This window comes from Struthio camelus, chromosome 23 (genome assembly GCF_040807025.1).
Source record: "Struthio camelus isolate bStrCam1 chromosome 23, bStrCam1.hap1, whole genome shotgun sequence".
NCBI lineage: Eukaryota > Metazoa > Chordata > Aves > Struthioniformes > Struthionidae > Struthio > Struthio camelus.
Window position 1 is genome coordinate 6,519,448 of NC_090964.1, and position 19,488 is coordinate 6,538,935.

A 19,488-nucleotide genomic window follows, 5' to 3' on the forward strand; every position below is an offset into this window, starting at 1 on the left:
CTGAATAGGCCAACTCCATCCCTGGTGCGAGTCCCCCGTGGCTTCGCCGCAGTCCGACGCGGTTTAAGGCGGGAGGTGGCTTTTCGCCCGCGGCCTTGGGGGGGCCGACCCGGCTCGCGCTTTCTGCCACCCTCGTACCCAGAGCCGGAGGTCGGCGAGCTCCTCGCCGGGCCGGTCGGCGAGCGGCCACCGGGCTCCTGGGAACGGCGCTGCCGCCCCGGCCGGCCGAGCCGGGAGGAGGTGGAGACGGCGAGGCGGAGCGGGGTGGCGGGGAGGGGGGGGAGAGGGTTTGCCTGGCGGAGGGGAAGGGCTGGCACCGTGGCGGGGACGGGGTAGCCAAGGACACGCTGGGAGCTGGAGGCTGGCGGCGGAGAAGCGATGGAAAGCCGTGGAAGGTTATAGGAAGCCGGAGGGGGGGCCGGTTCGCGGGAGGCGCTGCCCTGGCCTCCTTAGAGGAGGCAGCAGAGACCCGGGGCAGGCTATTTCTGCTGAGATCCCGAGGAAAGCTCTGGGAGAATTGTGGGCTGCTATAAATAGTGTGTGTCAGCCGAGTGGAAACAGGGCCTTGAAACGCTCCTGCTATTCTCCCGAGCGCTTGGAAGCGGCTCTTGGTAAACAGGGCAGCGGTGGGGAGGGCTGTTTCCTACTTCCGGGCTTGTAACGCGATCGTGGGGGGGCGGCGAGGCGAGGGGGGGGCTTCGCCGCGGCGGCGGCTCCCCGCGGGGCCGGCTGGCTGGATGCTAGCCGGTGGCTGCGGCCGCGCGCCGGGGAGCCACCCCCCTTTCCGCCCGCTTTACTCCGGGGCTGGGATGCGCCGCCGGGGCCGGCCGCGGTCCCCGGGGGGAGCGGGGCTGGGGGCAGGCTCGCCGCCCGCCCGCGAGACGCTCCGCGAACGCGCCGCGCGACACCCCGGAGCTTGCCGGGGACCGCGGCGGGGTGCGGATCCACGGCCCCCCCACCCCGGCGCCGAGCGGCCCCGTGCCCGGGTCGGAGGGCAGGGAGTGGACCCCCGTGGAGGGGGCGACACAGGCCTTCGGGTGACTCTGGCTGGCGGAGGGGATGCGGTGCCGTTTGTGCGGGGCAGCAAGGGGAAGCTGGTCCCTGGTGTGTGATGAGTTTGCGAGTGCTCTCCCGGGGCTGGGAGGGTGCAGCCCGCTGGGAACGGGCCGCCGCGGGGGGTCTGGCGCGATCCTGCCCCTGGGGGGGCTCGGCGGTCCCCGCGTGCTGGCTCCGGATCCCCCCCCCCCCGAGCTCCGTGGCTGGTGCCCGCGCGCGTGTCGACGGCGGGACGCCGTGCCCGGCTCCGGGCTCGCCCCGGGGCATCGCGCTGGGATGCTGCCGCCCGTCGGGGCGTCGCGCGGCCCGGCGCTCCCCCCTCGCGCGCCTGCTCCGCCGCGGCGTTACCCCCCCCCCCCCGCCGCCACGCGCCGGTATTTATCTTCTGCCGTGAAAGGTGGCTCGAAAGCTGCGTTCTTATTATTCCCCTTTCAAAATAACGTCGAGGGGAAGCAAGCGCGCCGCCTTTAAGGTGCCCGCTGTGAGGTTTTTAAGGTGATATATTACGGGCGCCGCGACGGAAGGGGATCTGACGCGCCGGCGGCCTCGTCACGCGAAGCAGCCCGGGGCCGGGCGCCCTGGGCGAAGCGGTCCCCGCGCCGGAGCAGCGCAGCCCGCCGCTCCGCGTGGGTGGGAAGGGGAGAGCGCGAGTCCGTTTCTCTCTCTTTTTTTTTTTTTTCTTTTTCTTTTCTTTCTTTCTTTTTTTTTTTTTTCCTCTCTGTGGGTTGAGCGTTGGGGCGACAGACAGGGAAAGTCTGAGCAATGGTCTCCGCGCTGGTGCTGTCTTCAATCACCGCGTCCCAGAATCCCTCGCGCTGGGGCCTTCTAGGCACAAGGGCTTACAGCGAAAATCGGCAGCTGCAGCTGCGAGTGAAAGCACAAGAGCCCGGCTGGCTCTTTGGCATCGGCAGCAGAGTGAAAAAGCTCGGGGAGGCGGCGGCGGCGGCGGGGGGAGCAACGTGCCCTGTGGTTTTTTCCAGCCCTGCCACCGGGTGTTTCAGAGGCGGCGGTGCAGGGTGGTGGTGGTGGTGGCGGGGGGGTGCGGAGCGATGCCCCCGGGGATCTCATTAAATCCATCACCCCCCCGCCGGCGGCGGGCTGGGTGGAAGGGGCTCGCCAAGCGGCAGCCCCGGGGGGCACCTGCCGGAGCGCGCCGGAGGTTTGCACGCCGCCGGGTTTGCTCGCCCTCCAAGGAGCCCGGCGCCGGGAGGTGCGCGGGGGCGCCGGGGTTGGCGTGCCCCGGGGGGGGGGGGGGGGGACGAGGCTGTTCCCGGGGGGAGCGGCGTGCCGAGCCGGTGGTCCGCGCGGGCAGGAGAGGAGGAACGGCCGGCGCGGTGGGGCACGCGGCGCTTCGGGCGAGGGGGCCGGAGCGCACCCCCGGGCCGACGCTGCGGGGGGCCGGGGCAGAAGGGAAGCGGTATCGGCCCTCTTTTGGGGGGGGGGGAGCGGAGCGGCGGCGGTCCCGCCGCCTGCCCTGCCGGCGCGGGCAGCGGCCCTGGGGCGCGCGGCCGCCCCCGCGGCCCCCAGCCTCGCGCGCCCGCTCCTCGCCTCCCGCTGACTCCGGCGCGGCCGTTTGGGCTCGGCGCCTGTAAATTCCTCGCGCAAAAAAAAAAAAAAAAAACCCGGGCTTGAAATAATCTGGAGGAGGCCGGAGCGCCTCGGGCGAGGGAGACGAGCTCCTCAGCTGCCGCGCCGCGGAGGGAGCCCGCGCCAGTGGGAGCCGCGCCGCCCTCCTCCAGCTGCCGGCCCAGCTGGCCCCCCGGGAATTCGCCGGGAATAAATGTCGCCCGCCGAACTGGACGCCTTGGTTTGGGACGGGGCGGCCGGAGGAGCGGGCGCGCACCTGGGGCAGCGCGGCCGGCGCGGGCTGGGGCTCGGCGGCGGCTGAGGAGGGACAATGAGCGCTTCGAGGGAGGCGCTAGGCGGGAGCCGTGCGAGAACCGGTTTGCGAGGTCCAGATTGGCAGCAGATCCTGAGTCGGGAGGAGCTGCGAATCCATACGGCCCCTGCCGAGATCAGACAAGACGACAGCGACTCGGTTTGGGGGAAGAAATTGGAGGCGGGGGAAAAGCTTTTTTGCCGAAATGAAATTTGAACCCCAAAGTGGGAGGGAAGTGGAGGTGGGGGGCACGGCTCTCTCCACATGGTTATTACTGCTGTTTTCCACCCAGCCGAAAGGAGGATGTAGCTTAATATGGACCCGCGGGGAGGAGAAGCAAGCGGGAACGGGGATTTGTCAGGAGGGAGCTGGGAAACAGCGCGAGAAGCCTAGAGGTGAGAGCGGCCAGCGGATTAACCAGGGAGGTGTTCGCAGCCCGGCCGGCCGCGCAGAGCGGGACGGAGCCGGGGCTGCAACAAGGAGCTTTTGTTCGTGGCCCGCCGGGGGCCGGACCCGCCGCCCCCCCCCCCCGGCCCGCTGCCTTCGGCACGCCGGCTGGCACGTGGGGCGGCTGGAAGGTCTCTGGGGCCGGTTTTCCCGGCGGATTGGCGGCCCAGGCGGCGTCGGGCGCGCGGGGCAGCAGGTAGCGGGCAGAGCCCGGGGACGTCTCGGTCCTCGGCAGAGACGGGGCGGCGCGGAGAGCGGGCAGGCTGGCTGCGGGCGACGAGGGCAGGGGAGCGGGGAAGAGGAGCGGGATGAGCGCCGGGGCGAGGGGCGCGCGGCCCGCCGCCGGCGTCGGCCGGGAGCCGTTGGCAGCCCCGCTGCTTCCTGCCCGTCCGCCCGGCTCCCGCCTCGGCTCCTCCGGGATGCCGCTTCAAACGCGGAGATGCCCTCAAGGCGGCACGAGCACCTTGGCAAGCGCGCGCTGGAGGTTTGAACGCGCAGGGGCGGGTTTGGCCGCTGCTCTCGCCCTTCCCCGGCCCCTGCCCTCCTCCGCAGCCCCCCGAATCGGGGGCTCCCGTCGGGGCCTCTCCCCTCGAGACGGCGGCGCGAACGCTTGCTCGTCCCGAGTTATCGCCCAAGCCCAGGTGAGCCTGCGCCCGTGGGAAGCAGCCGGCGCGGCCCTGCTCCTCGCCTTCGTCCCCCCCACCCCGCACCCTCCTCTTCCTCGCCGGGCTCCCAGCCGGTCCCCCTCCCGGCGGTGGCCGGGCGCCCCGCTCGGCTCCCCTCCCCTCCCCGGCATTCCTCGGGAGTGAAACACAAGAGCTGGCAGGGCGCTCGCGCTTTCCCTGGCCGGCTCCGCCGCGAGCCCTGAACAAAGCCGCCGGGCCCGAAACGGGAGAGGCGCTCGCCCCAGCCCGGGAACGGCGAGCCGCCCCGCCGCGTCCCGCCTCGCCTTCCCGGCGGACCCCGTCCCCGCGCCCGTCCTGGTGGTCCCGGCGGCGGCACCGGGCGGGATGCCGGAGCGCCCCGCCACCTGCAGCATCCTCGGGGCGAGGCGGGCGCCGCGCGGCTGGGTTTGAAACCGGCCTGCCCGGACGGTGCGGGAGGCAGCCCGGCCCCCCCCCCCCCCCCCCCGGCTGAGGCCTGGCAAAACTCGCCGGGCAGCCAAGCGCTGGCTGGGTTTTCGCTGCCCGCCATCTCGCTGCGAGCTGGCCGGCGTATTGCTATGGAAACTGAGCCCCGGAGAGGTCCGGCTCGGCCCCGGCTCCCCTTCCCGCGCCGGCGCCTGGAGCCCCTCGTCCCGCGGCCGGGCCCTGCGGCGCGAAGCCGGCGGGATGCCGCGGCCGGCCCTCGCCCGGGGGTTTGGCCGGCCGGCGCCGGGCCGCCTTCCCAAAGTGCCATCCCTCGCCGCAGAACAAAGCTCTCCCCTCCCCGTCCGCCCCCGGTGAAGCAGGCCCCCATCGGAGCGCGGTCCCCGACAGCGAAGGTTATTTTAATGGATGCATTACTTTAAACGAACCCTCCGCCATCTGTTCCACCCCCTAATTACGCATGCAAAAAAAGCCCATCTCACAGCCAGCGCAGGAGAAAGTAAAGATATAAGTGATTTAAATGCATGTATCCACAGCTCCGCTAGCAGCTGGGATGGGCTTAGCTCGGCGCCTTCCTCCCGGCTGCCAGGCAAATGGTGCAAGTTGCAGGGGAAGGAGGGAGAGAGATGAGTCTCCTGGGTTCAGCGGCGGCTGCTGAGGCCTCTCCCCGCGCCACGGAGCGGGCGGCAGCGGCGGCAGGGGGTAGCGGTTCGGCGGCCCCCGCCGCCCCCCGGAAGGTTAGCGTTGCCGCCGGGCTGCAACCCTCGGCGCGGCGGGTCGGCACCGGCGCGAGAGCCCCGGCACCTCCCGGCCCCGGCGTTTCGGTCGATTTGGGTTTGGGGCGGCCGGGCCGGGGGCGAGCGGCTCGCGCCCTGGGCGCCTCCGGGAGCCGCAGCGATGCAGCCGCCTGCCTGGGAGCTGCGGGGCAGAGCCGCGGTGCAGCGGGAGCGCCAGCAGGGGCGGGGGGCTTCGCCGAGCCCCTTTGCAAAACCTCGTTTGCAAGGCGGCCGCCTGCTTTGGCAGAGCGCGGCTCGGGCCGGGGCGCGGGGTCCGGTCGCCAGCCGCCCCTCTCCCATCGCCGGCCCGTCTCCGGGGCCCTGCCCGAGCAACGTGACTCGGTTTCCCCTCCGAGGCGCTCTGCCCCGTCGGCCGGGATTTGAAGCCGGCGGCGAGGGAGCGCGGCGCGGGGCGTCCCGGCGGGGAGCCGCAGGCCCGGCGCCGCGGCGGGCCGGGCCGCGGGCATCTCGCCCTCGCTCCGTGCCTGGCTGCAGCAGATGCGCCAGCTCTGCGGGAAGAGGGAATTAAGTTGGGCTGGAGGAATTTTAAAGCTCGCTGCAGGCCTGAGGGTCCGCGATCCCCCCGCGGAGGCGGGCAGTCATGCAGAATTAATCCGCGCGGCAGCCCGGCTCGGCTGCAGCCGGCGCGCATCTCCGGGAGAGCGCGGGGGGCGACGCCGGGGGCGGCCCCCGGCCGGCACCGGCGCCGCGGATGCTAAATTAATAATGAAAAATTAAAGCCCCCCCCGACTCGAGCCTTCGCCGGGCCGGGAGGTGGGACCGGAGCGGGGAGGAGGCCGAAGGGAAAACCTGTTCGCCGTGGCAAAGGGAGCCTGGCGGCGCGAGCAACCAGCGGGAGCGAGCCGGGGGGACCAGGGGGCCGGGGGGGGGGCCGCATCCTGCCCTGCAGCTGCCGCCGAGCCCTTTGCTCCTCCGTTTTATAAATAATGCAGCGCCGGGGCGGCTCGGCAGAGCTGCACCGCTGCCGGCGCCCCGGGGGACTGAGCCGCCCAGGGTGCCGCGAGCCGCCGAGCGCCGCGGAGGGTCCCGGGGGGCCGCCCCACGCGCGGGGGCCCCGGCCGTGGCGGCGGTGCCCAGGCACAGCTTGCCAGGTTGCCATGGCGACGTGCCGGCGCTAACGAACCCGGGTAAACGTTAACGAGGGAGAGCCCCGCGCGGGGCCCGGGGACCCAGGCGTCCTGCGGGAGCGCCGGGCGGCCGGACGCCTGGGTCCCCTGCAGGTGCTGCGCCCGGGCTCCGCGGGAGAGCCCTCCTGGGTGCCGCGGCCGGGGCTGGGGGGGGGTCTGCTGGGGCCAGGACTCCTGGGCCCTCTCCCCGGCTCGGGGGGCGTCCCCGCTGGGAAAGCGGCGGCCCCGCGAAGCCGGGCGTCCGGGGGCCCCGCGGCGGCAGCGCAGCTCGTTAGAGGCGCCGGTGCAGGTGCCCCGGGTACCGTCCTCCCTCCCGGAGGGCTGCTAATGAGCGTCGGCTAACGAGCGCTTGGGCTCGGCGCTGCGCCCGCTCGCTCCTCCCCGGCCCGGGGAAGAGGCCTGGTGGGCGCGTGGGGGAGCCACGCGCGGGCACCTTTTGGGCAAGGGGGGACAGCAGCGGCTTTTGACGAGGGAGGCTTAACGAGGCCTGGGGAGCGGGCAGGGGATGGAGGGGCAGCGGGTGCCACCCGCGGGGGGATGCCGCTGGCACGCAGCCTGTGCTTGCCTCGGTTTCCCCCCAAAGTGTTGCTCCCCCGCCCACCCCGCGCCCCCGCCGCCCCCCAAACCCGGGCGGCGGAGAGGCATGCAGGGATTTGAGCACGGCTCCGCACGCCGGGAGCCGTCGCATCCGTTTCCCGTGGGGCGGGAAGCCCCTCGCCGTCTTCCCGGCGCGGTACGGACCCGGCTGGCGTCGGCCCCCGGCGGAGCCGCCCGCCGCACCGTGCCTCGGTTTCCCTCTCTGTGGCAGCGGGCGCAGGGGCCGGGCGGCGGGGTTGGGAGAGGGCTGGCGGCAGGTTCGCCTCCCTCCTTCCCTCCCCGCTTCCTCCCCGGACACTTTAATCTCCTGCCAAACCTGCTTTTCCTGCAGGGCAGTGGTGCACCCTGCGCCCGGGGCGGGGGGACCCAGGTGTCCCCGAGCGCGCCTGCCCTGCCTTGCCTGCCCTCGACCCACGGCTTCGCCCCCTTCTCCAGCCCCGGCGGGGGACGCGCGGGGCCTCGGAGGCGCCGGGTTTGGTGTTGCACCGCGCCGCGCAGCGCCGGCGAGGAGGGCCGGCGGTCGCCGCTCGGCTGCGTGCCGCCCGAGCAGGCCCTAATCCTGGGCGACACGGTGCCCAGCTCCGCGGTGGCTAATTGCAGTGTCCCCAGCTGAGGATTACGGTGTAAAGCAGGGAAGGAGCAGCGGGAGCAGATGAGCTCCTAAGCAACAAAGCTCCCGTTTTCCTGCGACTTTTATTAGGAGTATAATTAAAAGCTGACAGGAGGGGAAAATTGCAGGGAGGACGAGGCCGAAGGCCGGGGCGAGGGGGGGGGGTCACCCTGCGCCGTGCACAAGCGTTTCGGGGCGGCGCGGGAGTTTCCAGGCCCTGGCGGGAGCCAGGAGCCGCCCTGCCCGCGCCGCCGGGAATCGAACCCGGGCATCCGGCTCGCCGCCCGCCGGGCTCGCAAAGCAAGTCTGCGGCCGTCGCAGGGAGAGCCCGGGCGTCCCGCGCGGACTGCCGAGCCCGGGGAGGCGAGCCGGGCGTCCCGCCTGCCAGCCCCCCGCTCCGACCGCGAGGTTTCTCGCCGCCGCGCCGCGCTGCCAGGGCAGGAGGCAGCGAGGTGCTCGGCTGGCGGAGGAAATCCAAACTCGGCCCCTATGAAAGGGGCTTTGTGTGCCCGGGAAGGAGCCGGACGCCTCCTCCTCCTCCTCCTCCTCCTCCTCCTCCTCCTCCTCCTCCTCCTCCTCCCAGCCCCGCCGCGAGGCCGCGTTTCCCGCTGCCGGCCGGGGAAGGCGCTGGGCGCGGGGCTGAGCCGCAGCTCCGGGCGCCCGGGCAGGGGGTTTGCACAGCCCCTGCGCAGAGTCGCAGGAGAGCGTGCACGCACATGCACACGCCTGCACACGCCTGCACGCACATGCACACGCCTGCACGCACATGCACACGCCTGCACACGCCTGCACGCACATGCACACGCCTGCACACGCCTGCACGCACATGCACACACATGCACACGCCTGCACACACATGCACACGCCTGCACGCGCACGCACGCGCCAGCAAACGGCCTTCGGCTGCCCCCAAACGGGGCTCGGCGCCGCGCGGTTCCTGCTCCCGCCGCAGGGCTGGCCTCGGCCTGTTGCAGACCCGTTTTAAGCTGGGGTGGAGACCAGAGCAGCCGGCTGTCCCAGCCGCCTCCGGGGCAGAGACGTCCCCCCGCGTCCCTTCTTACGTCCGCGCCGCCAGCGGTGGTGGGTGCTCGGGGTGACGCCCCCGGCCCAAGGCAGGGGACGCCCATCGTGCCGGAGGGAAACTGAGGCACAGGGCGGCGCGGCTGGCTCCCAGCTCCTGGAGGGGGGGAAGTCGCAGCGTCCACCGTGCTCCCTCCTCGCCGGAGGTGCCCCGCTCGCCCGGGGCTCTCCGCGGTCCTCTCGGGCGGTGCGCAGGGAGCTGCCGCCGGGCCGGGCTGGGGACAGGGCGCCCCAGGGGCTCCTGCCCTGCCTTGTCCATCACTCACGACCCGGGGCTGCCGGGCTCTTGTCCCGAGTCCTTCCCGCCGGGGCCGGCCCCGTTGGGCTCCCCGCGGCCGGGGACGGCGCCAGCGGAGCCGCCGGGATGTGGCCGCGGGCAGCGGCCGGGCTGCTCTGTCGCAGGGAGCGGGGATGACGGCGGAGGTGGGAGGCCGAGCGGGGATGCGAGCGATATTCCTCCTTGCCCTCTTCCCGCCTGCAGGATTGCCGTTTCCCCAGGGCCGCCCCCGCGTGCCTCAGTTTCCCTTTCCCCCCTCCCGCCAGCTCCTGGCGAGCACCGCGGGGTGGGAGGCTGCCGTCCCGCATTGCACGGGGCGGAGGGCACGGGATGGCGCCGGCTGCGCGGTGCAAAGCCCTCCCCGGCCGGGGCGTCCCGCACCCCGCAGCCGGGGCTAGCCGGGCGTTTCGCAGCGGCCCCTCCGCGCCGCGGCGCTGGCAGCCGCCGCCGGGGTTGTTCTCCGCCTGGACAGGAAGACGAATGGATTCCATTACGGGATCGCGATTTTCTTCCACGTGTCAGGGAGCCCGAGATTAACTTGCTCACCGGTCTGTGACAAACGCAGAGGCCCGCGCCGTGCCCGCAGCCTCCCGGGGACCCCGGCGTGCCCCGCGCCGTGCCCCGGCGGGCAGGCGGGGACGGGCCCAGCCTGGCGCTTCCCCCGGCTCCCGGCACCGCGTCCAGCCTGCTCCGGGAGGTCCCTGGGCCGCCCCAGGGCACCCGTCTCCCCGCTGAGCCTGCAAAGAGCCAAGCAGCCCGGGACGGCGGGAGCCCGGCCCCTCTGCCCCGGGCGGGCGGCCCCCCGCCGGCTTGGCCCGTTCCTCTTCTCGGGTCGCTCGCCGTCGAAACCCCTCCGGGGACGGAGGCAGCCGGGAGCTGTGACAACCCACCCCAAGGGCTCCGCTGCCGCCCGCGCCCGGCGCTGCGTGGGGCACGGCTCCCCGGCGCCGCTCGTGCATGCACGCCAGCGCGGCACGGCGCGGCACGGCGTGGCGTTGCACGGCACGGGCCCCGCCGGGTGCAGTGCGCGGACTGCAAGCGGCGCGTGTGAATTCCCGTTAAAAAATTCACGCAAGACCCCGGGCGGAGAGTCCGGCTGTGCGGGTCCCGGCCGGCGGGTGCGGTGGGGATGCTCCGGTGCCCCCCTGCTCAGCAAAAACAGCAGGGGTGAAGGCAGAGGGGGTTCATCCCAAACACGGGGGAGACCGCCCCACGCTGCCTGCCCGCCGGTGGGGTCGGGCCGTGCCCGCTCCCGCGGCTCGGGCTGGGCAACGCGCGCGGGCGGGAGCCGTGCCGGCCGGCTCGAGGGCCCGCGCGGAGCCGCGAGAGCTCGGGGCCGCGCGGGCAAGGTCAGACTCGGCCAGATGCAGCCGCTCCACCCTCCTCCAGCGCTCTGCGCATTAATGCAAATGCACTGGCCTGAGTGGTTCATTAGCAGCATGTGGAATGGAATAATGCATCCGCATCCCATTAGCCTAATGAAAAAAAGGGAGCCGGCACCTGGAACAAAGCTGCCGACTCTTGGCGAGCGCGCTGCCTCGGCCGCGCTGGGCCGCGGGCCCCCCCCTTCCCTTCCCTTCCCTTCCCGGCCACCCGCCCTGGCGCGGCCGAGGGGGCTGCGGCGCGGGCAGGGGCTGGAGCCCCGCGCCGGGCGGGCGGCGGAGGCGGGCGCAGCGATGTCCTCGCGTCCCTGGGGCTGCGAGCGCGGAGCCTGGAGGATTAGAGGAAACGTTGCCAAACAAACCAGGCTGTGCCGGAACCAATTAGCCTCCAGCAGGCAGAGTTTCAGATGCTGTTATTTCTGCCTCTTCTCTTTCTCTCCCTCCTTCTGTCTTTCTCTCCCTGTGTCTTTCTCTCCCCGGCCCTGGCCGGCCCCTGCCGCCCGCCCCCGGCATCTCCGCCGGCTCCATTCCTCGCCGTGTCGGAGCTTGTTTTGGGCACGGGCTTTGCAGTGAGTCATGCCGCGCGCGTAGGGGATTTTAAAAGCATTCTGCTGTCGCTGCGAGCCGGTTCGGGCTGCTCCGCTCTGCGCTGTGGGTGGAGCGCCGGGCGCTGCAGACGGCCCTCGTCTGGGCAGCCAAAAATCCCCCGTCCCCCCCCCCCGGCGCCGGCCCGGGGTCCCGCCGGCCCTCGGCGCGGCCGGCGGCTGAGTCACAGGCGAAACTTTGGAGCCGTTGGCGCTTCCTCCGCCAGGGCCCCCCCCCCCCCCCGGGCGAGGAAGTGGTCTGCCGGGGCGTCGAGGCCGCCGGCGTGGTTAGCCGCTTCCCAGCGCCGGGGGCGGGAGCGCGCAGGCGCGCCGAGGCGCCGCGCGTGGGATGGCAGCTGCGCCCGCCCCGCTTCCCGCGCCTCCGCCCGCCCCGCTGGCGAGCGCCGGGCTTCGGGGGGTGGTGGGGGGGGGCCCTGCGGCGCGACCCCCTGCCCGCCGCTCCGCAGCTGGCCCCCGTGCCCCCCCCCCCCGCCGCCTCGAGCTGCGCTGCTCGGGGACTGCAGCTCCCGTTGGATCAGGAGGAGATTTAGGTCAAGCGCTCGACTGAGTCGAAGCAGCCATCTGCGCGCGGAGCGAACCACCCAGCCGGAGCCCCCCGAGCGGCTGGCCCAGCCGCCCGCCGCCCCGCAGAGCCGCCCGGCCGCGGCCCCCCGACCCGGCGCCGGGCTGCCTTCGTCACCCGCGGCCGGGGGGCGAAAAATGAATAATTAATAATAAATAAGAATGATGCACCTCCCGCCCGCCCCCATCACCCTCCGCCTCTGCCCGTTGGTAGCGCTGTCAAACGAAGGGGAAATTTGGCCCGGAGCTGCCCGGGCACCGCTCCAAGGTCGTCCTGACACGCAGCGGGGCGGTGCGCGCCTCCGGAGAGGGGCCGGAGCGCCCCGGGCCGGGGCCGCGGGGGTCCCGGGGCTGCGGGGGTCCCCGGCACGGCCAGCCCCCCCCCCCGCCTCGCTCCCCCGAGGGGCGGCTCGGGCGGCGTTCCCGGAGCCCGGACTCGGGCGGGAGGCGGCCGGGGAGCTGGTGTCACCCTGGCGGCGGCGGGGGGACCCGGCGCCAAGGTGCAGCGCCCCCGCGCGCCGCCGTGCCTCAGTTTCCCCAAGTCACCGATCGCCCGCAAAGTCCCCGCGCCGCCTTCTCCCGGGGGAGGGCCCCAGGCGCGCTGCCAGCCGCCGCGGCACCCGCGGGTGCCCCGGCCCCTCGGGGGCGAGAAAGGAGCGGGTGCCCTCTCGCTCCCCAACCCGCCGGCCTCTGCCCCGCGCTCCTGCGGCGCGTCGCCCAGGCCCGCGCGCGGCGAGAGGAAGCGCGGTGCCGGGGGAGGCGACGCGCGAGCCCGGCGCTTTCCTGCAGGTGGCCTTGCCGGCGCCTTACGGGACTTCCCGCAGCCGCGAGCTCGGCGCGCCCTGGCCCGGCTGCCTTGCAATGAGTTTTGCCGGTTCTCAGCGCGCTCGCCGGGCAAGGCGCGGGGGTCGCTGCCTAACGGCTCGGCCCGGCCGCCCCGCCGGACCCCTCGGGAGCCCGTGCACGTATCGATGGTGCCCGGTAAGGAGCTTTGCCCGGATACTCAGCCCTATTGACGCGTTAATCCCGCCGCGGCCGTGGGGATTAAGCGCGGGGAGAGGTGCGGGGAGCCGGAGAGCGGAGGGGCTGGGCGCGCGACGAGCTGCTCTCCGGGAGGTCGAGGTTTCCCCCGGCGCCGCGGGAAAGGGAGACGGGGGTGTCGGGGCGCGGGGCTCCGCTCCGCGGGAAAGCCTCCGTCGGCGCGGCCGGGACTTCGGCCTCGTCCGCCTGCCTCCTCTCCCTCGCCGCGGGGCGTGCGGGCGCGCGCGGCGCGGCTGGGGAAGGGGCCGCGTTTTGGGCACCGACGGGGGGACGAGCGAGCTGGGGCTGGCTCCCCTCGGGGGTCCCGTCCTGATTTTCCCGGGAGGCCGGGGGGGCTCGGAGGGGGCTGGCGGATGCTGGGAGCTCGGCGGTTCTTTACGGTCTCAGAGGGCTCCATTAATTCTTTAAATATCCAGCCCTTTCCAGGTGGGTTTTGTTGAAAATTAATTTCCGGAGCTATTTTAATTTTGCTGTATTTAATTTGCTGTTTATTTTAATTAATTAACGTCAGGAAAATCTCTTCTCCCCAGCATCCTGCAGCCGTCTGCGGTGGCGGTACCCGGGTGGGGAGAGCAGGGGGTGTCACAGGTATTGGGGGGGGGGACCCGCCGTGCCCACCCGCCTCCGCGGCGACCTGTGCAGCGACACGGGCTGCCGGCACCCGCCGCTCGCCGGGCCGAGGGCAGCGCGGTTTGGGTGCGGGCTCGGGGAGGCGGGAGACGCCTTCTCTCTTCCCAGCGCCGTGCTCGGCTCCGGGAGCCGGGCGCTGCGACGGTTTCACCCCCGGCGCCCGCTGGTTTTTCTCCGCCTCGGCACGGTTGCCGTGTCTTTGCGGCGCGCCGCGCGGCGCCCCCCCTGCCCCCTTTCCCCCCTCCTGGAGGGCTGCGCTTGGCCTCAGGCCTTGCACCGGGCGACCTGCAAGAGCAGCAGGGACGTTTGCACTGGTTGGGGGGGGGGAGGGCGCTTTTTGGGTGCCCACAGCCCGTTTCGGTGCCTGGTGCATGCAGGGGGGCAGAGCAACGGTGGAAAAGCCCGGCGCGGAGCTGGATGGTCCCGGCTGCGGGGCTGAGCGGAGCCTTGCGCCTCCCGTCCCGTCGCCGGCGGGCGCGCGGCCGGCGCTCGGTGGTCTCGGCTGGCCGCAAACGTGCCGCTCGCAGCCGGATGAACCCCGTGCCGAGGCAGGAGCCGGGCCGGGGGGGAGGCAGGGATGCAGCCGCCTTCCTGCAGATCAAGGCCTCTGGTCTCTCGCATGTCTAGACACTGCCACACACACCTAATGTGGTTCTTGGCAGGAGCCGCGGCTGCTCTCTCTAGGTTAATTGCCGCGCGCCGAGCTCTGCAGACAGCTAGCCGGGCTCCGCTCTGCCCCCGAGGACGCGCGCCTCCTTGCAGGGCAGGAGCCAGGGCAGCGCGTCCGGCGGCGGAGCCCCTCCGGGGACGCTGGGCCCTGCCGGGGCGCAGGGCTCGCCGGAGGGACAGGAGCGAGCTGCATCGCTCGGTGCGGCGAAGCCCCGGCCTCTGCCAGGCGGCTCGGGGCGGGCAGCGTGACGCCGGTGGCGGGGGGGGTTTGGGGGGGTGCCTGGATTTGGGGAGCAGGGGGGCATGCACGGAGGGAGGAGAGGGGGGGCAGCCCTTTGGAGGCGCAAGGGCGGCCCCGGGGCTTTGCAGCCGGAGCGGGCGCCGAGCAGCGGAAGAGTTAACGGCCCCGGGAGGCGCAGGCACCATCTCGCTCGCTCCCCGGCTGCCGTCCTCCCTGCTGCCTCGTGCTCTTGGCAAGGCGGCTCGGCTCGATAAGGGGAAGCGCGGTGGGGGGAGCCGGACAAAGGCAGGGTCTTGTTCAGCCTGCGTGTCTGGATGCAGCCTGCGGAACGGGAGCAGGAGCGAGCGGCGGCGGCGGCGACTCGGGCGGCAGGAGCCGTTTCCTCCGCCGGCCCAAACATCTGGTTCAAAGCAGCGCTGGCCAGGCTGGGAGCGGGCAGGGCCGGGGGCGCCGGGCGGTGATGGGGGGGTCTGAGCGGGGCCGGTCGCTGGGGCTCTTCCGGCTCCACGCTCCCTGGGACGCGATGGCCAAGCAGATTCCCAGCAGCTGCTTTCGCCGAAAGGTCTCCGGGACCCGCAGGGAGCTCAGGATAGCGCGAAACCGGCTCCATGCCCCTTCCTCAGTTTCTCCATCGGCACCGGGGCGGAAACGCGGTGCTGCGGCGCTGCCGTTGGATGGTATTAGCGCGGCGCTGAAGCTCCTCTCGCGGCGTGCCCTGAACCGGCAGCGCGGAGCTGCCAGGGCTGTGCCACCCGCCGGCGCCCTGCACCGGGGCTGGGTGCTGGCGGCGCCAGGCAGGGCCCACCAAAGGGTGCTGTGCAAACCCCCTTCCCCGTGCAACCCTCCCCCCCAAGGGGCCGGGTTTGCGGACGCAGCCAGGGCGCGCTTTGCAGAGTCCTGCCGGCCCCGGTTTGAGGTGCAGCCCGGCGCCGGCGGGAGGGAGCCACCGCCGCCGCAAGGTGCTGCAAGCGCGGCTGCCTCCTGCTCGCGGCCGGCGGGCGCCGGGGTCTGCGGGCAGGCGCGGGGCGTGCAGCACGCAAACCGCCCCGCTGCCCGGGCGGCGCGAAGCGGGAGCGGTGCAGCCGGGTGAAATCCCGGCCCTGGGACCTGCCCCCGGTGGGATCCCTCGGCCGAAGGTTTCCTTCCGCGCTGTGTTTTGGTTTAGGGTTTCGTCATGTTTCGATGGCAGGGAATTTCCGTCCTTAACCAAAAACAACAACAACAAAAAAAGAAAAAAAAAAGAAGAAAAGCCCACCCCTTTGTTGAGTTTTTGCCAAAAAAATGGGATGTTTCCATTCTTGTTTTGGCTTTTGGCAGCCCCAAACTGCAGCCAATGGAAGAAAATATCTGGGTGGAAGGGCTGCTGGCCTCCTCCGCCGCGCGCAGGCGCCGGGCTCCTTCCTGGCCCGCTCCGGCCGGCGGCTCCGGCGGGCAGCGGGGCGCTCGCGGCGTGGAGCACAAACCGGCCGAGGAGGAGCGCGAGGCTGGCGGCGGCGGCGGCGGCGCTGCAACGCGGCGGCTTTTTTTGCGAGGAGCAATGAGAGCAGAGCAGGCATCTGCTCTAGGCAGAGCCTAGCTAAGGAGCTCGCCCGCGCCGCGTGCCCGCGTCCCCCCGGCCCGGGGCTCGCTCCCTGCAAGGGGCCGAGCGGACACTCGGCTGCCCGAGGGAGAGGGGCCAGAGCGCGGCCGCCGGCATCGAACGAAGCCGCTGAGATGCTCAGTGCCCGAAAGCGCCCGGCCGGCGGCGCGGCCGGCACGCCTGGCGCGGGCTCGCGGCGGCTCCGGGCTGCCCGCCGCGGTGGGAGCACGGGCCGCTGGAATCCGCCGGCGGCTCCGCGGGGCGCAGGGTGCTCCGCGCCCGGCTGCGCCTCCCCCAGCGCCGCCGTGCCCCGGTCCTGCGAGCACGACCGCCGCGCGGAGAATTAGCAGTAAATCGCCGTGTGCATCTCCTGTAATCAGCTCGTGGGATGCTGGGTTTCGCCGCGCCGGCTCCGGGAGCAGCCCGCCGGTCCTGCGCGGCGGCAGCCCAGCCCGGATGGTTTCGAGCAGCCGCGGCCACGGGGGAGGCTTTGGTTTTAAGCCACCTTTGCAAAGCACTGAAGCGGCTCTTGCAAACCCCGACGTGGCCGGTTGCAGCCGGGCTCCCGCCCGGCGCGTCGCCGTCCAGCCCGCGGGTTTCAGGGGCCGGCGAGCGTCGCGTTTCGCGGGCCGTATCCGGAGATCCCTGCCGAAACGCCCGGGCTGACGGGCTCCGGCCCGGAGCTGGAGCGTGTCGCTAACAGATGGGATCGTTAGCGGTGGTCAAAATTATCCAGCCCCTCTTAAAAACCCAGGTGCAGCAACCTGACCCCGCAGTCTCCCGTGGCCGGCATTCCCGCCGGCGCCTGGAGCAGCGTTTGCTTTCCTTGCCGTCAACTCCCAACCCGGCCCCCCGCTCCGCGTCCCAGCCGCCGCCGGGATGGGGGGACCGGCCGCCCTGCCCGCTCCGGCACGGCCCCTCGCCCGCTCCGAGGCCGCCACCCGGACCCCAAACCTCGTGCGGCGGCCGCGAGCCCCCGCCGGCGCCCCGTCCGATCCGCGCCGCCTTATTTCCGATTTCTTTCCGAACGCGCCCCGAGCCTCCTGTTTGCTTTTTGAACTGCAGGAACCGCAGGAGGGAAGTTGGAGCGGTGCGCGAGCCCGTCGCCGCCGGGAAGGGGGAGCCGGGCGGGAACGGCCGGGGCTTGGCGGGCTGCGGCCGGCCGCGCCGTTCCCGTTCCCGGGCGCAGCGGCAGGCTTTTTCCAGCCCCTTTTCCGTGCCGCGTGCCTCCGCGCCCCTCCAGCCCCTTTCCTCTTGGCGGCGGGCGCAGGGGGGTTTTGCAAGGGCTGGGGCTCGCAGAGCCGTGCTGCTGCCGAGCCCCCGGGGGGACTTAGGCCCCCCAGCTCCGATCGATCTCTTTTTCTCGCTCTCTCTCTCTCTCTCTCTTTTTTTTTCCCCCTGTTTGTTTGTAGCCGCTTGAGGGCTCTTGTGATGAATCCAGCCTGGACAGATTTCAAGAACAGCTGAAACGCAGCCCGTTGTGGGGGTGGGAGTGGGAGGTTAGCAGGCCCCGGTCAGCACCAGAATGCAAAATGGTGCAGAGCCGGGCGGCGGGCGCGGGCACGGGTGGCGCGCGGCCGCCGCGCCGGGCACGCGCCGAGGGCCGCGGCGAGCGCCCGGGCTCGACCCGCCTGCCGACGGGGCACGCCGGCCTTCCCGCACGGCGCGCTCGGCTCCGAGCGAGCCCTCCGTTGCACCGGGGCCGGCGGGGCTCGGGCTTCGCCCCGGCGCCCGCCGCGCGCCCCGGAGAGCGGCCGAGCCGGGTGCCCGGTGCCGGCCAGCCCCAAGCAGCCGTGGGGTTGGGGGGGGGGGTGATCGGCTTCCCGTCCTTCGATGGCTGCAAAATGGTGGATTTTTAATAAAAACGAGGAGGGGGTGGAGGAAACCTTTCCAAAAAAGCCATAAACGCGCTGCAAAAGGAGGAGAGGAGGGCGAGCAGCGGCGCGGGGCTCGGGCTGCAGCGGCGCGGGGCCGCGGCGTGGGCCGCCGGCGCCGGGGGGGGCGCGTGGCCGGGCCGGGCTCGGGCGGGGGGGACAGCGCGAGCCGGCGGCAGAAGCAAAAGCGGAGCCTGGCAGGAAAGATTTCCCGGCTCTGATTGGAGAGGCTGTTGCTGCCATGGTGCTGGGCGCCGGGGTTTGCTGCGATTTTGCAGCTGTGGCTCCGGGAGGCGGCAGGGCGGGAGCGTGCGCGCGCGCGCGGGCAAGTGTGCGTGCACGCACTAGGAATAATTAGTCCCTGCTATAGCACTTCTCGCTCCAAAGTGCTTCTTAAAAGCATCCATTCATTAGGCTTCACAGCTCCCCGGGGGTGGCGTGTCCTGATTCTCCCCCCCCGCCGCCCCCATCCTGCCCCGCTGCAAATGGGGATCCTGGGACCGGGAAGGGAAGTGCCGTGCGCGGAGCCGCCGCCGCGTCCTTGCCAAGCCCGCGGACGCCTTCAAAAATCGTCTTTAAAGCTGGCGGAGGTTGATTTGGGAGCGGCGGGCAGGAGCAGGGCCCGGCGGAGACGTGGTGCCTCGAGGGCCGGAGCGAGGCGATAAGGCTGCGGGTTTGCCGCGTCTCTCCGGGCCGCCGTCCGTCCGTCCGTCCGTCCGTCCCGGGGAGGTGATGGTTCCCCGCCTCGCCGCAGCACCGCGGGTGCAGCCCGGCGGCCCCAGTTTCCAAACCGACGGGAAAGGAGGGCGGAGGGCGGGCGGACGGCGCGTCGGGAGCGGCTCTTCCCCGGAAGGGGCGCCGGCGCCGCCGAGCATCACGGGCGGCCCGCGCCGGGCGGGCTGGCCTGCGGGGCGGCGAGGCGGGCGGCAGCTGGAGAAGGACCTGCCTTCGCAAACCCTAACCTTGTTTTCCCAGGTCCGACGCCGGTTTCCATGGAAACAGCCGGGAGCAGGAACGGGAACGGGAATCCAGGAAGGCGAAGCCTCGGGCTGCCCTTCGCCTCGCTGGGTTCCAGCTCCCGGGCGCCCGGCGGGCTCGGAGGCGTCGCGCCGGGGGGCACGGCCTACGGTCGGAACGGGCGTCGTATGCACCCGCACGCGCGCCGCCCCGGTGCGAGGGGCGCGTATAGATCGTGCGCGGCTGTGCGGTCCCTGGGCATCCGCAACATGCCGCGGGTTTGCGCCGGGAGCGCCGCAGCCGGCGACGGCGGCGCCCGGTCCCGTCCCTGCCTCCGACGCGCCCGTGCCCGCAGCGCCCGGGCCGCCTGGCTGTGCGGGTCTCCTCCCCGCCGGAGCGGAGGCGCAGGTAGCGCCGGGGATGGGCGCGCGTCGCTCCGCGCCTCCCCGGGGGCGGGTCGCCGCGGGATGCGCCGCCCCGGCACCGGCTTCGCGTCGCCGCCGCGGGTCTCGGCCCTCGGGGCGAGCCGGGCCGCCTGCCCTGCCGCGCCGGCCCCCCAGCCCGGCCGGCCCGCCGCGCGGGAGTTTTTTATTTTTTTTTCCCACGGGGCGGCCGGGCGCCGCGGGATGCGGGCGCCGCAGCCGCCGGGCGCCCACCCGCCCCGCCGTGCATCCTTTCCAGACGGACAGGTATTAAGATACATTATGGATAACTCGCAGGGAGCGCCGCTATTAATAATAGAGCCGCATACAGAGGGAAGAAAGTGCACACTTGATTTCCAGGCTGCTACCAGGAGTTCTGGAGCTGGCTCGGGCTGCCTCTTCCCACACGTGACTGCAACACAGTGGGTAGCTGACAGCCCAGCGCGCCTGGCTCGGGGCCAGGAAAAAGCAGAAAACACAATGTCTGTGCATATCCTCTCTCTTAAAATAACACTCCAACACCGTCTGAGACGAATTAAAATAAGATCAGGAGCGGTCTCGCGGAGAGG

The 19,488-nt window shown here is 72.4% G+C and overlaps 1 protein-coding gene across 4 annotated transcripts in view; it reads left to right on the forward strand.

Moving 5' to 3' along the window:
* The window catches only part of AHDC1 (AT-hook DNA binding motif containing 1), a 51,826-nt gene that overhangs the window by 2,045 nt on the left and 30,293 nt on the right, over window positions 1-19,488 (forward strand). The window contains exon 1 of one of the 4 annotated variants that reach the window (XM_068917503.1): window positions 350-395. The exons of 2 other annotated variants lie outside the window; for them this stretch is intronic. Coding sequence is in view for 1 of the 2 variants with exons in the window: in XM_068917500.1 (XP_068773601.1) it covers window positions 3,141-3,330 (190 nt within the window). In the remaining variant the exon portion in view is untranslated. Of the gene's footprint in view, window positions 1-349; window positions 396-2,804; window positions 3,331-19,488 lie in introns of those variants that run through there. One more of the 4 variants, XM_068917500.1, reaches the window with a different exon arrangement.